Genomic DNA, 17,634 nt, shown 5'->3' with positions numbered 1-17,634 from the left:
GGTGATTGTTGCTGTCATATTGTTAACCTATGTAATTATTATATCTTGTTGGAGAATATTTAATGTAACCAAAGTGAGTGTGAAAGTAGGCAAATGCAATATATATTTAATACCTTCTTTAGCAAATAATAAATATTTTTTATATACGGTTTTGTAATACATTGTTTACACTCCAGTTTATAGCTTTATTTGTTATATTTACGTATTCGTTTGACGATAGTGACGGAATCAATAATAAAACAGTTATTGTTATTTGATTTTTACAAATGTTATTACATCATAAATATGATATCACACGACATATTGAGAAAAGTGTGCTTTTTTTAAGCCGTATATTTTCCAGAAGTTCGATTTTAAATTGAATTACATTCATAAATGACAAAAGAAGGTAATCGAAAATACTGATAATAAATTGATTCCATCAATTGTTGTAGTTGTCAAACATTCATCAAATATTTTTGACGCGCTGGCAAGCCTTATTCAGAAAAAATCCGGATCGGTTGAGTTTATGTAAAAACGAATGTCTTTGAAATAGGGTCAGTCCGTCTTAAGCTCTCTAAAATGTTGAATTATTTAAGGGCAGAGCACTTAGAATCCCATTAAAATTCATTATGAAAAGTAAGAAATCGAAGCAATGTCTTCGTTCGTCTTAAAATATAGATGTCAGATCATTTAAATAATTTTTAATTTTGTTGCATTATCATTATTTTTGTTATATGTGTATTATTTATTTTTTATTTTTTTTTTTTATTAATTTAAATTATCTTAATTTTGTTTTCAATCTTTTTATAAAAAAAAAAAAATATTTTTTTTTGTTGCAGTTATGTTTTTTATACGAAAATATATTTTCTGTATTTTATTCTGTTGCACAAAACGTTCTTGTCAATGCAAATATGAAAATACACATAAACCATTCCTTTATTAAATCAATAGCGAGTAATTAATTTAACTGATTTCCATACATACGCATATACTTGTATGTATGTATGTTTATAAATATAGCAACTCATGTAAGCAATCTTATTTTTAATTTATTTATTTTGGCACACAATTTCCGTATTTGCATTTTGGCCACAAACAAACAAATTATTTAAAATCCAATAATACGCTAATTTATGAATGACGAACACGTTCGTAACGAATTAGAGGCAAATATGGCGCGCGAAACAAAAAACGCACGTCTTTGAACGCCAAATGTAAACCGCAGACTGAAAACGGCGCGCAAATGTCAGCAACATCTGTGTGTACGGTTCAGCTAATCAGCTGTGTGTTTGTTATTGTTGCTAGCAAGTCTGTTTTGTTTACGAACACACACTTGCACACATACAAACGTATGTACTATAGCAGCTAAAGCTGTTTGTTTGTATCAACATTCATTGAATTGCTGAAAATAGTGTGGTAAATGTTGCTAAACATTGTGGGTGGCGCTTGGCAACATGTTGCCGAAAGCAATGTGTCGTAGTGCTGAGTAAACCAAAACAGTTGCGCTCACTTTTGCTTGCAGTTGCGCGTCGCTGTCAGGGTGTGCTATAAAACCAGGAAGGATACTCTACCGACTCAGCTGAGCTTATTATTCAAGTGAAACGCTTTATGAACTAGTTTATGCGCATACTTTGTATGTAAATAGTTTTTTGTTCAGCAGATGTCTTTTGTGTACCGCAAACAATATACGATTTTATGCGATTTTTCTAATAGTCGTTGCAAGTACGCAAGTACAGCTGTGTGTAATGATGTCATATATATCAGGAAGGGATGCGCTTTTGCTAATAACGAGCGCATACAATGACGCAGTTACACGCATATACATACAGACATACATACATACAGTACATTTTAGCTCGCAGTTGTATTTAACGTCACTATCTCTTCACCATTTTTTCGTTCCATCCTTTTGCAGCTGCAGGAAAATTTGTGGCAATAAAGAATGTCTTTCTTTGGCTTTAGTTTCCTTTTCCAGTGTACATTGTGGGTGTTGTTGTTGAGCTTCGTGTTGATCGTCGTGTATGCTGTGACGTACGCCCAGTGGTTAATGGTGTGCAATAAAACTGTGGTTTAGCCCACATTTTGCCTTTTCAAGCACACACATAATTCTTGGGTGCCGTAGCAAAAGTGAATGCCTGGTCAAAAGCATTCTCATTTATGCCTTTTAGAATGCAGACTTCTTGGAATTTCTTCTCATAATGTTCATAGTACCCTTGATAGTGTAATATAAGTTAAATTTTTTTGATGTCGCTCATACGCCGTGTAGAACTCTCGGATAATAGGTTTCAACGTGAATAGTTCTTCTGAGTTTGTATTCAATTTATGGCCAGGACAGTAATCATTATAAGTTTTATTTAAAAAATTGTAATAATGTTATTATTTATTGAGTTTAATAATTTTTCATTGATAATGATTAATTTTGAGTAAATTTATATCTTTATTTTTGAGCAAAAAAGATAAAAACCAAAGACAATCATTATTTATGATTTTTTTTTGCTCAAAATAAAACTCACTTTTGGATTACATGTTTTCATTATACCTTAAATATGACAAGTCATCACGAACAATAACAATAAATAAACAATAAGATTTTTGTATTGCTTTTTAATTAAGAGAGCAGAATTTGACTAAAAATAATCGCTGTACTGTTGACAGCGTATTTTAACCTGAGTGTAACGTAACAAAAATGTTTCTAACAAAATACTTAAGACAACTTTACAAAATGACCTTCTCGATACACAGAATTCAATGCACAGCCGAAGTTATTTTCAATTAAGCGAAGTGTAATTTGAGATTTTCCAGCAAAATGCTTGAATTTCAATTTAATGATACACATTATAAAACCCCTTGTTCTGAAGCATGAAAAAATAGGCAACAACAAAACTTCTGTGTACACTTCCTCATTTGTTACACATTCGATTTAATCAACAACAACAGTGAGAGCAATAAACGCGACGGCGGTCATGGTCAAGTGCAGATGTACGCAATTACAATCCCACAAGCTGCGCAACCTGCCAAACACCGACAATATTAGAGTAAACTCTTCATTGACTCAAGCACAAGTCTTTTGGGTTGTAAATAAATTGTGCGCGATTCTAATGATGATAATATTACTGGGAGTAATCGGTAAATATGTTTATGAATGTGTTTACATATTTGAGTATTTACAAGCGCGTGTTGACTGCCTGTTTATGAGTTAAGTTCTGTTTTATTTCTTTAAATTAGGCTGCAAGGTTAAAATAATAAAAAAAATATTTAAAATGTTGCTAGTAGTCTAAGCTGAGTTTTAGACAATTAAGTGTGATGAATTCAAGCTGAAGAGAATATTTTTTATAGTTTTCAATTGAATACCTAAACATACTGGTATATATAAGCGAGATTTTCATAACCGATTGCGAAAAGAATGCTGAACTGGTTTAAACGTCTCCTTAAGGCATTTGGCATAATTTCAAAAATTTATCCACATGATAAATATAACTACCCATTATTGTTGTACAGTACCTAATGGTGGTTAAATGACCGTTAGTCACAAATTATACCACGCACACCTGGCGAGTTGCCACAATAACTAGCATTAGCAATTACATTTTTGGTGTCATTGCATTATTCAGTGACAACTTAGCATACTTCTGTCTTACTTCTTGCGCATACAATTAAGAAAATTGTTTTTAAAAATAGTTTTTCTCTAGGGGCACAAGTTATTCGTTTTTTGTTGTATTATATACGTATATAGTGAAAACATTTAATATTTTATTGTTGTTACCTAATTTTGATACCAAAAATTATCGATAAATTAAATATCGATTTTCATAAGTATCGATGACATTTATTTTCTAAAGAATCTAACCAACGATTTTCATAATTGTCGATATTAATTTATGACTATTCAAAAATGCTAGATTAAAAGTATTAAATTATCGATATACATAATTAGCGATAGTAATTATGAGTATTCAAAAATGTGAAATCAAAATTATTAAATAACCGATTTTCATAATTATCGATAATAATTTAAAGAAAATAGATTAAACGTATTAAACTATCGATTTTTTATAATTATCGATACAAATTATATAAATCAAGTAAAGTATATAGGCTGAGGTAATTCCTGAACAAATTAAACTGATTTTCATCACCAACATACATACACATCTAAGATTATATGCTCATTTAATTTGGCTAAGATATTTCATATGTTTCCCGATTTAAGTCCATCGTATTTTTGAAAATCATATAATTAGCTAGGGGAAGTTATGACCAGATTTTAACAATTTCTGACACAGAGACACACTATTAGAAGAAAAAGATTTCCTCTGAATTAAATTAAGATATCTGAGAGATTTTCCGATATTTTCGGTGAAAAATTACCATAAGGCACTGAGTTCTTCATGAAGGAATCAGATGGAATTCAAAATTAAGTTATATGGGAAGTTGTCGTAGTTGTGAACCGATTGCATCCATTTTCCACACGTGTCTTCAGGGTGTCATGAAAATATTATATAGATAAATGTGTTTTTACCCATAAGTGGGCGATGCCACGCCCATTTTCCATCTTGTAAAAAAATCTGAGTGCAGCTTCTTTCTGCTATTTCTTCTGTAAAATTTAATGTTTCTGACGTTGTTCGTTAGTGAGTTACGAGATATATACAAAAAACTTATTTGCGGTGGGCCCACGCCCACTTCCCCAAAAAAATTACATTAAAATATGCCCCTTCATAGTGCGATCCTTTGGATCAAATTTTGTTTCTATAGCTTTATTTATGGCTCCGTTATGGCACCTTATGTGTTTTTGGTTTTCGCCATTTTTTGGGCGTGGCAGTGGTCCGATTTTGCCCAGAAACAAGTGTGCCAAGTTTCATCAAGATATCTTAATTTTTACTCAAGTTACAGCTTGCACAGACGGACGGACGGACAGACAGACATTCGGACTTTGACTCGCCTCGTGGCCCTGATCACTTTGGTATATATAACCCTATATCTAACTCGTTTAGTTTTGGGTGTTACAAACAACCCTCAGGAGGTTGCTTTCGAAGAAGGGCAAAATCGGTCCATTGCTGATTTTTTTGGGGAAGTGGGCATGGCCCCGACCCCGATTTTGAATTCCATTTGACTCGTTCACTTTATAATATATACATTAGAAACCAATGAAGATATCGGAATATAACTTTACACAAATACTGTATTTGAGTTGTGAACATCACTTGTGGAAAAATTGTCAAAATCGGAAAATGACTTTTCAAGGCCCCTGATATCGAACATGAAGGACTAAGTTCCTAAGTGTGATTTTTTACCGAAATTATAGGTAAATCTCTCAGATATTTTAATGTAATTCATTCCCTCTGAATTTTTTTCTTTTAACAGTTTGTCTCTGTACCAAAAAAAAAATGGTTAAATCGGGTCATAATTTCCTCCAGATTCCATATACCTAATTATAGGTAATATAAAATTAAGTGAGCGTAAAGACTTCGATATATTGTATCTTGGTGGTGAAAACGAATTACATCAGCCCCATATACTATTTATGATGTTTTTCTTTATTCTATTGAACTTTATGCCGAATATTTGGTTCGAATTGTGTTATCTTTATAAAATTACATCAATAAATTGCTAGAGTATAAAATGTTCGGTTGCACCCGAACTTAGCCTTTCCTTACTTGTTAATTTATGTAAATATATATATATATGATCGGTACATGAGTTTGAAAAAGTATAACTGTCCATTGCACGAACCGCATCCTTTATCCACTTAAATATTTGTATAGTACTTTGAATTTCATTTCAAGTAATGGTCGCCACCGTATTTACCTCCTGTGTTGCACACAACAATTTGTCTAGCTTGTGACATGCGACTTGGCATCAACGTCATGTTTACTTTTCAATCGATACTATTCTATTAGAGTTATTGCAGTTGACAGAGGAGACACGAATAAAAATTCATAACAATACCGTTTGTTTATTTATGAAATTACTATTGTAGTAGACTTGGCATTGAAAGCAATCACCTTTTGGGTATTCAAGGATACCTGTGTTCTTTAAGGACATTGGTGGCACAAATTTACGCCAAAAGGTTAATGCAGAGGTCACTGCCGACAATGTAACTCTATGTATGGATCAAATGTGCTTTTTCGAAATGAAAGTTTCGTGCTTAAATGTTAACTGGTATATTTGGTATATTACACACACTTAATTGATTTTCTAATAAAACCTTTTCTATAATTAAATGCAGGTGCTTTGGATGTCCCTTAATATTGATTTCCACCCACTTTCTAATTTTATTTCAAATCCCTTATTTGAGTTTCTACTTTTATGAGCCCTAGAAAAATAAACCAAAATCTTAATATATATAATTCCAGATGCTTGGTGGTAACTTGTTTCAAGCCACTCTCATACCACAACGCCTCTCGAAGTTAAGGCGTATAGGTTATGAATATTACCATATCTCTGTAGCCATTCTCTGTTATGAAATATTCAACTTCCTGATTCTCGTTTAAATGTTAAGCACCCCAACAGTAAAAAGAAAATGCTCATTATTAAAGAAATTAAATAAATCTGAACTCATTTACTTTCCTCAAGCATTTGTCCATTTTACTAAATTCCTTTTCGCTCCCGTTCCCTAATGCTATTATGGTGTGTCAGCGCTGTTTAAATCAAATCTAAGCATTGTAATTAAATTCCATTGTATTGCAGGAGCGCTTGGTTCATTCGGCTGGAGCTAGCATGAAAACGCTTTGGGTTTCTTGTGCAATAACAGAAAGCAAAAAATAATAAAAGTATAGCCTACAGTGGCCTTAATCTAGAATAACAATAATAATAGTAGCCGTCAGCCACTTCTCGCTTTAGCCTTCCTTCATTGACGGTGCGCCCTTTCCACTTTTATTTTTCGCATTTCTTTTCATAGTCTTGTACCGTTATGTACCACCATATCAACTAACACTCGCCTTACATGCATTACAACACTCTTTTATTACACTTTTTGTATGACTCTTCCTGGTTTTAATGTTACTCATTTACTTGTGGCGTGCCAACTCAAGTGTCCTTATTCCCAAGTACGAGTATCTGCTTTGCAATTCTCGGTTTTGTTTAACAGTAATCAGTCGCTCCCTTCTCACCTCGTGCTTCGTTTGCTTGTACGAAGAATATCTTCGTTTCCGCTTTATTAGTAAGCGCTAATAAATGGTTGCTTAGTACTTACAGACATTTTGCGGTATTTTATTTAAATGTCTTGTGAAGTTTTAATGGACTTTTGGAACGCATAGACAATTTCATTCGTGATTTTGCAATTTCCTTTAGTAGGTATAATTTATAATTATAAATGGATAAAGTGAAAGTATTTAACAAAATTTGTAAAATAATGCAACCACGGGTTTTCTGTTTTGAAAATTAATAGTTCTATCACACGAATGGCTTTACGATTCGCCATAAGATGTGGTTTGACGACAAACCATATACAGGAAGTTCAATGTCTGGTCCCCTCAAAAAATGAGCTTGATGTACAAAAGTCATATTATGGCGTATCTCTGAGAAAAAGAGCATAAAGCCAAAGATATATTTATACTAATCACTATCATTCTGCGGTTATTCTGGGTTCTCGATAAACAACAACAACCATAAGAAGTTGTTTTTAGTAGACCACCAAGAACCCGTTGCCTCGTTAGCATGCTCACTATATTTATAATATAGTGATATTCAGGCCAGCTCTTTTAATACGTTAGCCGGTACTCCCGTAGTTTTCTAAGTGTATTTTATTTTTGAAAAATTAATAAATTACCGTTCTATCGATAACGAAGTACGAGCCTGACAAGCTTGATAATTTTTTCGTTACTTGGTAACATAAAATTTTCTCTTACCTATAAAGTTCAGTTAATTTTTGTGTAAAATTTCAAAATTTACTACACTACTGAGATAGAGCACAAAGTATGTTCACAGTAAAGTGCTTTAACGAACTAACGAATTACCAGATTAACAGGTTAGGTCTGAATACCCCTCATATTATAAGGACAGTAAATGTAAACATCGATTAGTTTCAGGCTAAATATTGGTACTAAAGAGTGAATCTCAATTGCCGCAGTGTGAATAGGGCCAATAATATTCCTCGGTCAAAATCTAGATATAATTTATAATTAAAATTAGTTAATTTGTTATGTATCGTTATCGATATTTTTTGGGAGTACCTAATACGGAGTATTATTATCGATCTTTTTTCTGTAACTTCAATTTCTGCATTACAAATAAATGAGAATGCGATGAATGCGATAACTGATATTTAAATTTGGTCATAAAAATGAAACTTTATTCAAATATGAGATTATATCGTTATAGATACCTATATTATCGATAATTATTATTTACGTTAAAGTTAAGCATTTGAAAATTCAGGAAAATGAGAAAATAATTGAAACTTTTTACCATATGAGTATGTGTCCTTATCGATTTTTAATCTAAGTCTTTTCTAGGAGGATTAATGTCGATACGCTTCTTTATATACTTTTATATATTTAAAACAAGTAAGGAAGGGCAAAGTTCGGGTGTAACCGAACATTTTATACTCTTGGAAACCCTAATATTAGGTTAGAAGCACCGAGGTCCTCATGTTCGATATATGGGGCCTTGATTTTTAGAATGGGGCTGCCACACTATAAACGTAGTATTTGTGCAAAGTTCTGCACCGATATCTTCATTAGTGCTTACTTTATATATTGTAAAGGAAACGATTCAGATCGTCTTCAAAGTTCTGGTATATAGGAAGTTGGCGTGGTTGTGAAGCGATTTGGCCAATTTTCACATAATATTTATAAACATAGTATTTGTGCAAAGTTCTGCACCGATATCTTCACTAGTGCTTACTTTATATATTGTAAAGTTAACGGTTCAGATCGTCTTCAAAGTTCTGGTATATAGGAAGTAGGCGTGGTTGTGAACCGATTTGGCCTTTTTTTCACAACATATCATTGGGATGTAAGGAAACTATTACAAACCAAGTTTCATTGAAATCGGTCGAGTAGTTCCTGAGATATGGTTTTTGACCCATAAGTGAGCGACGCCATGCCCCTTTTCCATTTTGTAAAAAAAAATCTGAGTGCAGCTTCCATCTGCCATTTTTTATGTGAAATTTAGTGTTTCTGACGTTTTTCGTTAGTGAGTTAACCCACTTTTAGTAATTTTCAACCTAACCTTTGTATGGGAGCTGGGCGTGGTTATTATCCGATTTCAACTATTTTCATGGGGTGTGGTGGGGTACGTAAGAGAATCGACTACAGAAAGTTTGGTTTATATAGCTTTGTTGGTTTGCGAGTTATATACAAAAAACTTATTTGGGGGCGGGTCACGCCCACTTTTTTTTTACATCCAAATGTGCCACTCCATAATGCGAAATGTTCCAAATTTTAATGTCATAACTTTATTTATGGCTTAGTTATGGCACTGTATAGGTTTTCGGTTTTGGCCATTTTGTGGGCGTGGCAGTGGACCGATTTTGCCCATTTTTGAAGCCCTCCTCAGGGTGCCAAGGAATTTGTGTTCCAAGTTTCATTAAGATATCTTAATTTTTACTCAAGTTATCGCTTGCACGGACAGACGGACGGACAGACATCCGGATTTCAAATCTACTCGTCATCCTGATCATTTATATATGTATATATAACCCCATATCTAACTCTTTTATTTCTTGGTGACACAAACAACCGTTATGTGAACAAAAATATAATACTCTGTGTAACAGGTTGCGAGAGTATAAAAATACTTGGAAATATGTGTAGAATCGAAAATTTATTCAAACATGAGGGTATATAGTTATCGATATTTATATTATCGGTTCTTTTTATTTAAAATAAATGTTTGCTTTTAAAAATGTAGGAAAATACAAATAGAGTCGAAACTTTTTATAATATGATTGTTTACCGTTACCGATTTATATTCTGAATCATTTCTATGAGTATTATTCTCGATAACTGTTATGTAAGTCTAATTTTCGCTTTTAAAAATATACTAAAAAGGAATGAGAACAATTAAAACTTTCACTTCACTTTCGATATTGCTATTGCCGCTACTCATTGTTTATTTCAAATTTGTGTTGGGTAAGAAATGATGTGTAATCGAAACATTTTCAAATATGACAACGGTATATTGTCTGCATAATAACAAACTCAACTCACCGAGTATGGCACGCAAATGGCCCTCCAATGTTTGCAATATCGTCTGCTTGATCTCCTTAACGCTCTTGCCCAGAAACTGTTCGCTGGCGGTGCCCAATAATTCGTCAGCCTGATGGTGAAAATAATACACGTTCATCATCTGCGCTCAGGCAGAATGTTGTTGTTGTTGTTGATGTTGAAAGGAGATATGTGGATGAATGAGGGTGTTGGTTGGTTGGTTGTTTGGTTTATTGATTGATTGGTAATTGTTGTTGGTTTTTGTTGGTTGGTTGGTGGTGGTTTATGATGAAGTTTTTAGATGGTTGATTACATTTGTTTGTTTGTTTTTTTTTTGGTTTTTGTTTATAATTTTGTTGGTAACAGCAAAAGAGAGAGAAGAAAAAAAGGAAAGAAACATTTAAAAGCCGAACAACGGTAATTGTAAAAGTAAAACAACAAATTACTATACAACAATTTATTACGATAAGTTAATGTAGGACTATAGATACAAAAAATTAGTAGACTTGATTATTACATAACATTTTTTATTCGATGAGCGGATGATAAATGTATATAATGAGAAGCACCAATTGAACAGAGCAATGAGACTTTTACAAATAACCTTGTTATAAAATATATGAAACACAGAGATTTTTCGTCCCAAATGACAACAATAACAATTTATCATAACAAATTTTCATATACAATAACAACAATAAATACATAGAATATTATAATAGATTTGTTATGGTTTTTTTTACAAATGCAGATGAGAATGCCAATCATATTCGATGAAGTTGTCTGCGAGTAGCTTTACAGCATATTGATAGCATACGGCTCGTTTTCTGTATAAGCGAGTGCGAAAAGAACGATCAACTGGATTAAAAGTTGTCTTGGACAAGTGAGAAGTTTTAAGCGTTGTTTTTATACTCCAGGATAACTAAAGTGCATTGCACTTATAACAGTGAGTGTAAGCTTGGACATCATTTGCGTCCAACTCATTTTGTCTAATTCATTTGAAGTACAATTGAACTTCACTAACTCGAATCACCATAATGCACAAAAAAACTTTGAGTTACGGTAATTTGTATGAAATTTGACTCATATTACCAATTCAAGAGTTCGACTTATAGAGAACTTCGAGTTATAGAAGTTCGATATATGAAAGAAATTTCAACTGTTTTAAAAATGTGGTTGCTTGAAGATTTTTCTTATTTGTTGTTTTAATTGTATTTTTATTAGAATTGTTTTTTCAAATGTTTTTGATTTTATGAAACAATAAAACAACGTAAATTCTTTGCAGACATTTCGTTATTTTAGTGTGAATTTTTTTGGCATTCGCTTATAAGAAAACAGAGTTGTATTTATAAAAACATATGTACAAATTATTCCAAGTTATTTATATATACAATATGAATATGAATTATTGGCGATAATTGAATGAAATGAAGACAATGGTAGTATAATAGTTTTTTTAATGTTGGGCTTTCAGGCCAGGCCAGAAATTGACTTAGTTCTTGATAATTTGGTCCCTTATTTACTATTGGAACAATTAAACTTCTAAAAATTATTTTAAAGCCTCCTAAATAGTTAACCAAAACTTTTCCAAAATTCAATCCAAGTAATCGTCATATGAAATGTGTTGTTGTATTCGCAAATACCCAAATGTTTTTCTATAATGGATATACTTGGAAATTGTTTCTAGATTTTTAGGTTTAACTTATGTAGGTGTTGTTCGTTACAATCCCTAGAGTACAGACATGCTTACAATAAAACCCCTGGACTCTTAAAACACACAATTTTGCAAATTTTATTATCGAAATATTATGGATGAAATTTTACAGAGCTAACTTGGATCTGAAATTTGTTTGGTGCCCTATTGAAGATGGAAGAAATAGTAAAAAACAGTTGAAGCAAAGCGAAAATTGTGTGAGGTGTACGGAGAAGATTTGTTATCTGAACACCAATACCAAAATTGGTTTGTAAAATTTCGGTCGGCACGATCTTGATCTTGAGAAAGTACGAAGTCCTAGAAGAACTCTTGAAACCGATGTAGATAAAATAAAGTCGTTGGTCGAACAAATCGTCGAATAACAGCTCGAGAGATTGCTGAAATATTAAATTTGTCCAACGTGGTCTTTCACAAGCACATGAAACGTCAATGATTAATTTCGAAGCTTTACATATAGGTTCCTCATGTTCTGAACGAAATTTGCTTCGTCGCATTAACGACTGTGATTTGCTTATTAAACGTTAAATATATTATATATAATATATAATATTAACGTTAAATTAAACATATAGGGTAAGAGATTGCGGTCTAAAAAGGATGAACTAACCAAAAACAGGTTTTGTTGTTTGTTTTGGTGTGATTTCAAAGGGATCGTTTATTTAGTGCTTTGGTCCGACAATAGAAGATTAACTTTGAAGTGTATTGTGAGCAGCTGGGGCAAATTAAGTGAAGTCCTCAAACAGAAGAGGCCAGAATTAATCAATAGAAAAGGTGTAGTGTTCCACCAGGATAATCCGAGACCATACAAGTTTTATGACTCGCCAAAAGCTTTGGGATGTGGCGCCACACCCACCATATTCTCCAGACTTGGTATCTTCGGTCTATAACTTGTTCCGGTCACTGCATTCACCCCAAATCAGAACGTCAAAAATCACTTGAATCAGTTTTTGCCTGCAAGGGTCAAATAGAGCATGAAAGATAGCAAAAGGTATTGGATCAAAATAGAAAATGTTGTACACAATACAAACGTGTTTAAATTACTCTAAAAACGAAATTACTTGGTGAACGACCTAATCATAATAAATTTACACCAGTACTATAGGATTGTCAAAACTCTCAACTACATGGCATTCACGAAAGTTTATAAAGGGTGATTTTCACGAATAAAAAACGCATATAATTTAACGTTATGACCAAGAATTTAGCGTACTTAGAAAGATAAGGATTTGACATTATGTTTTAAAAATGATATCGGTCAAGACAATCGCGGAGGGATCGAATAAATTCCAACCGTAAGGCACAGTTTACAGCAAACTGAGTATAAAAAGTATTCACTAATTGAAAACACCTGCTACAAGATATAGCTGTTATCTGGTAAGTATTTAGTACTCTAAAAAGATTACTGTAGGAGATAAAAGGGAATGGGTTTATGAATGTGAAAATGTTAGTGAGATGAACTCAGATTAGTTTACAGCATTTTTTTATTAGAAAACTGTGAACAAATACATACAGAGCACGCAAGGATAACAAAAACAAAAAATGTATCCTCCCAATTTCACATAAATTTTGTTAAAGCTGCATGAGTTAGAAAACACATATGCAATAATATATATAGTAAGTTGAAAATAAATTGGTAGAATAAATTAAAAATTTAAAAATAAAAGAAAATAGACATACCTTAATATCAATTGAATTTTCATTAGCGCTCATTGGCATTATACATGGAAATCATAACACTCCAACGTTCATTTATCGATATGAAAATTAAAAATATACACAAAATTAAAGTAAAAATGTTTATTTGAAATGTGTGGAATATTTCTTTTCTTAGAAAATGCATAAATTAAATATTTTGAATATAAAATAAATAAATTAAAAGCAATATTAAATTAGTTGTAGAGAAAGTATGAGTAGTTTCAATAAATTAAGTGTGAATTAAAGTATATTCTTACAATAAAATAAATATTAGAAAAAAATAAAAAATTAATAGATAATAAAAAATTAAATAAAATGTATGCTTCATTAATATTGATATGAGAAGCGTTGATAATTGTTCCGTTTCAAACCCTTATTACGTTTGGCATTTTACTCAAAATACTCGGGAGTATATTTAGAAATAGGTTGTTTATTAATTGAAAACTAAAATATGTATTACTTTCGAGAAAACACTGAGACATAACTCATTTCATTTTAATTATCCTATTGAATACCTAAAGTAGAACAAAACCTGAATGAGGTTAGATCTATAGTAGTATCAAAAAACTTTTATGAAATCCTGAATACTAATCATTTTAAAGATAATTTTTAGTTAATTCATAAAAAATGTTTCTCAAAATAATTTATTTGAGAAAATAGCCTAAAAACACTTAGACAAATGATTAAACGCATTTAAATCTTTATAACAGTAAGTTATCAGAATCGTGTATAATTTTTCTGGTGAATAGTCAATAGTGGTTTAATAATTAATAACACTTCTTTTGATTGTTATAGGCTTCTCGTACAGGAGTTAATTTATTAATTAACCGGCCTTTGCTCAATTAAAGCGCTGATTTAGATTGACTTTCCATACAAAAGAAAAATTTTATTTTTAATTTTATAATCCAATACAAATCGAGTTGAAACTGGAAGGCAACTCTGTGAATTCACATTTCAAATTTTACTGTGTTTATTAATAAAATGGTATTCAATTGATGAAATTTAGCAACTTCTTATGAACAGAAAAAAACAAAAATGTGTAATAGCTGATTGTTAATCGAGGTAGCTGCTGACTGTGTGTAAGGCAAAAACTGGTTTCTCAATTATAGGCTTAATGTATTAAATTAATTTGGCTGTGCGAAAAGGCTATTATGACTTTGAAAATTCAATTGGGCAATGTCTCTACTAGTTTCCTAAGGTCATCGGGTTCAATTCCCATCCCACAAATTTTTATTTGTTCCTAGTCACAGTGAGATTACCAATGCATTGTGGGTGATTCGAAAATTCCCAATAACAACCCGAATTTTCAATAAACGGTAGCTTTTATTTGAAAACTACTATATATAATTATGGCAGACGGTTTAGGGCCAACAATTTGTAAGCGCTAAATAACATGAATTTTATTTCAGTTAAAAATCAAATTAATTTTAAAGATTTACTACATAATTAAATAAATGTAAATAATAAAAAAATATATTAATAACAGTAATAAAAAAAGAATAATAACAATATTTTTAACAAAAAAGATAGATTATAGTAAGGACTATTGTCATTACACTTCAACGCATTAGCCTCTTAGCAAAAGCATAGTTAGCTATTACTTACTAACTATTGTACAGTGGGCAATGATTTCACAAAGTACGAATTACGATGAGAAAATTTAGAATTGCGTATTTGTGTGACATAATGGATTGTACATTTACTTAAACATTTAATAAATATATTAATATATATATATAGAAAAATTAAATAAAAAATTTCAACTTACTTTGAAATTTCTATTTTTTTTAGGCTTTTTACGCTACATAGATTTCAAAATTTATTCATTATTTTTTATTGTTGTACAAATAATAACGAAGAAGAATTTGTTAATAAAATACAGCATAAATCATTAATAATATATTAAATGTACACACATACAAATATGCGTTTTTGTATAATGTAAATCAATTCTTAATGAAATAAATACACGCGCATTTTGGAAATTTTTAATACGATACGAAGAATATATAAGTTTCGATTAATACTAGCATGCCATTTCTGTGCCAAGCGCTGTCAATTATATAATATCCAGCAGACGACTAAATATAAATAATATATGTATGTTTGTATAAAATAGTTATTTCAATTAGTTTTCATTAATAACGGTAAGTACTCAGTTTAATAGTAAACCAATAATATAACTCTTCAATTTCATTTACCAAATTGGAAATCTAAGCTAAGAAGCGCTACATATAATTAATAAATCATATGAAATTAAATAAATATAAATAATTGTTATTTTGTTTATTCCTTCAAAGAGCAATTATCGAATTGTTGTTGGCAAATTAGAGCGAGCGATGTGTGATTTTTCTTCAACATACCTTCATGATTTTGCATTGCGCCACACCGGTTACAGTTAATGGTACACCCTGTGCCGTCTCGACATTTTCGCACATGGGATTGAGCGTCATCACCTCGAGCGAGAGGCGTTGCACGTCTGTCACCAGCCACCAGGCCCATGCCCAACCGCCGACAATGGTGCGTTTCTTGGTGGAACCACAGCAACCACCTGCGCGAATGATAAATAAGTAAAGTGCAGTTAGTATAGTAGTTATATATATTATCGATAAAAATATTCAAGATATATATACTGTGATTTGTCGATTATTTCGTTTGCAAAGAATTTCCTTTAAAAAATAATCGATTAAACTATAATGCAATCGATTATTATTTTTTTTTATTCAAATAAAATATACATATAATAATACTATATTAAGATGGAAAAATTAATCGATTGTATACTCGTATTTTTTTATACTCTCGCAACAAAAGTTGCTAAGAGAGTATTATAGTTTTGTTCATATAACGGTTGTTTGTAAGTCATAAAGCTAAACGAGTTAGATATAGGGTTACGTGTATCAAAATGATCAGGATGACAAGACGAGTTGAAATAAGGATGTCTGTCTGTCCGTACGTCTGTCCGTCTGTACGTGCAACGGATAACTTGAGTAAAAGTTTAGATATCTTCACGGAACTTGGAATACGTATTCCTTGGCACTCTGAGGAGCAAAATCGGACCATTGCCAAAACAAAATGGCGAAAACCAAAAACCTATAAAGTGTCATAACTAAGCCATAAATAAAGTTATAAAATTTGGAATAAAGGATCGCACTAGGAAGGGGCATATTTCGATGTATTGTTTTTGAAAAGAGGGCGTGACACCGCCCCCAAATAGGTTTTTTGTATATAACTCGCAAACCAATAAAGCTATATAAAGCAAACTTTCTGCAGTCGTTTATTTTGGCCATTTCCTTATACAGTCCGAAAATGAAAGAAATCGGATAATAACCACGCCCACCTCCCATACAAAGGTTATGTTGAAAATGACTAAACGTGTTTTAACTCACTAACGAAAAACGTCAGAAACACTAAATTTCACATAAGAAATGGCAGATGGAAGCTGCACTCAGATTTTTTTACAAAATGGAAAATGGGCGTGGCGTCGCCTACTTACGGGTCAAAAACCATATCTCAGGAACTACTCGACCGATTGCAATGAAACTTGGTTTGTAATAGTTTCCTTACATCCCAATGATATGTTGTGAAAAAAAAGGCCAAATCGGTTCACAACCATGCCTACTTCCTATATACCAGAACTTTGAAGACGATCTGAACCGTTAACTTTACAATATATAAAGTAAGCACTAGTGAAGATATCGGTGCAGAACTTTGCACAAATACTATGTTTATAAATATTATGGTTTCCAATTTTCAATGGACTTTATATAATATATATGACGAATATGTGGGTCAAATTGTGTATTATATAATATAAATAAAGTTAAATAAATAAATTGCGAGAGTATAAAATGTTCGGTTACACCCGAACTTAGCCCTTTCATACTTGTTTTTAATTGTAATTAAAATATATAATAATACTATATTAAGTTGGCAAAAACAAATCGAAAATTAATCGATATTTATTTTTTTTAATATACTGTGTAACTTCCATAACTCGAACTTCTATAGCTCGAAGATCTCCATAACTCGAACTCGAATTATAGAATTACAAGTTTTGACGTATGTGTTTTTATGTGAAGTAACTAAATAAAA

The 17,634-nt window shown here is 31.7% G+C and overlaps 1 protein-coding gene across 3 annotated transcripts in view; it reads right to left on the bottom strand.

Moving 5' to 3' along the window:
* The window catches only part of Flo-2 (flotillin-2), a 248,883-nt gene that overhangs the window by 15,694 nt on the left and 215,555 nt on the right, over positions 1–17,634 (bottom strand). For 2 of the 3 annotated variants that reach the window (XM_054230604.1, XM_054230605.1), the window contains exons 3-4: positions 15,903–16,090; positions 10,134–10,242 (exon numbers count right to left, since the gene is read on the bottom strand). In XM_054230604.1, coding sequence (XP_054086579.1) covers positions 10,134–10,242; positions 15,903–16,090 — 297 coding nt within the window. Of the gene's footprint in view, positions 1–10,133; positions 10,273–13,521; positions 13,644–15,902; positions 16,091–17,634 lie in introns of those variants that run through there. The other variant, XM_054230606.1, reaches the window with a different exon arrangement.

This window comes from Zeugodacus cucurbitae, chromosome 5 (genome assembly GCF_028554725.1).
Source record: "Zeugodacus cucurbitae isolate PBARC_wt_2022May chromosome 5, idZeuCucr1.2, whole genome shotgun sequence".
Taxonomy (NCBI): domain Eukaryota; kingdom Metazoa; phylum Arthropoda; class Insecta; order Diptera; family Tephritidae; genus Zeugodacus; species Zeugodacus cucurbitae.
This window is presented reverse-complemented; position numbering and strand designations above follow the sequence as displayed.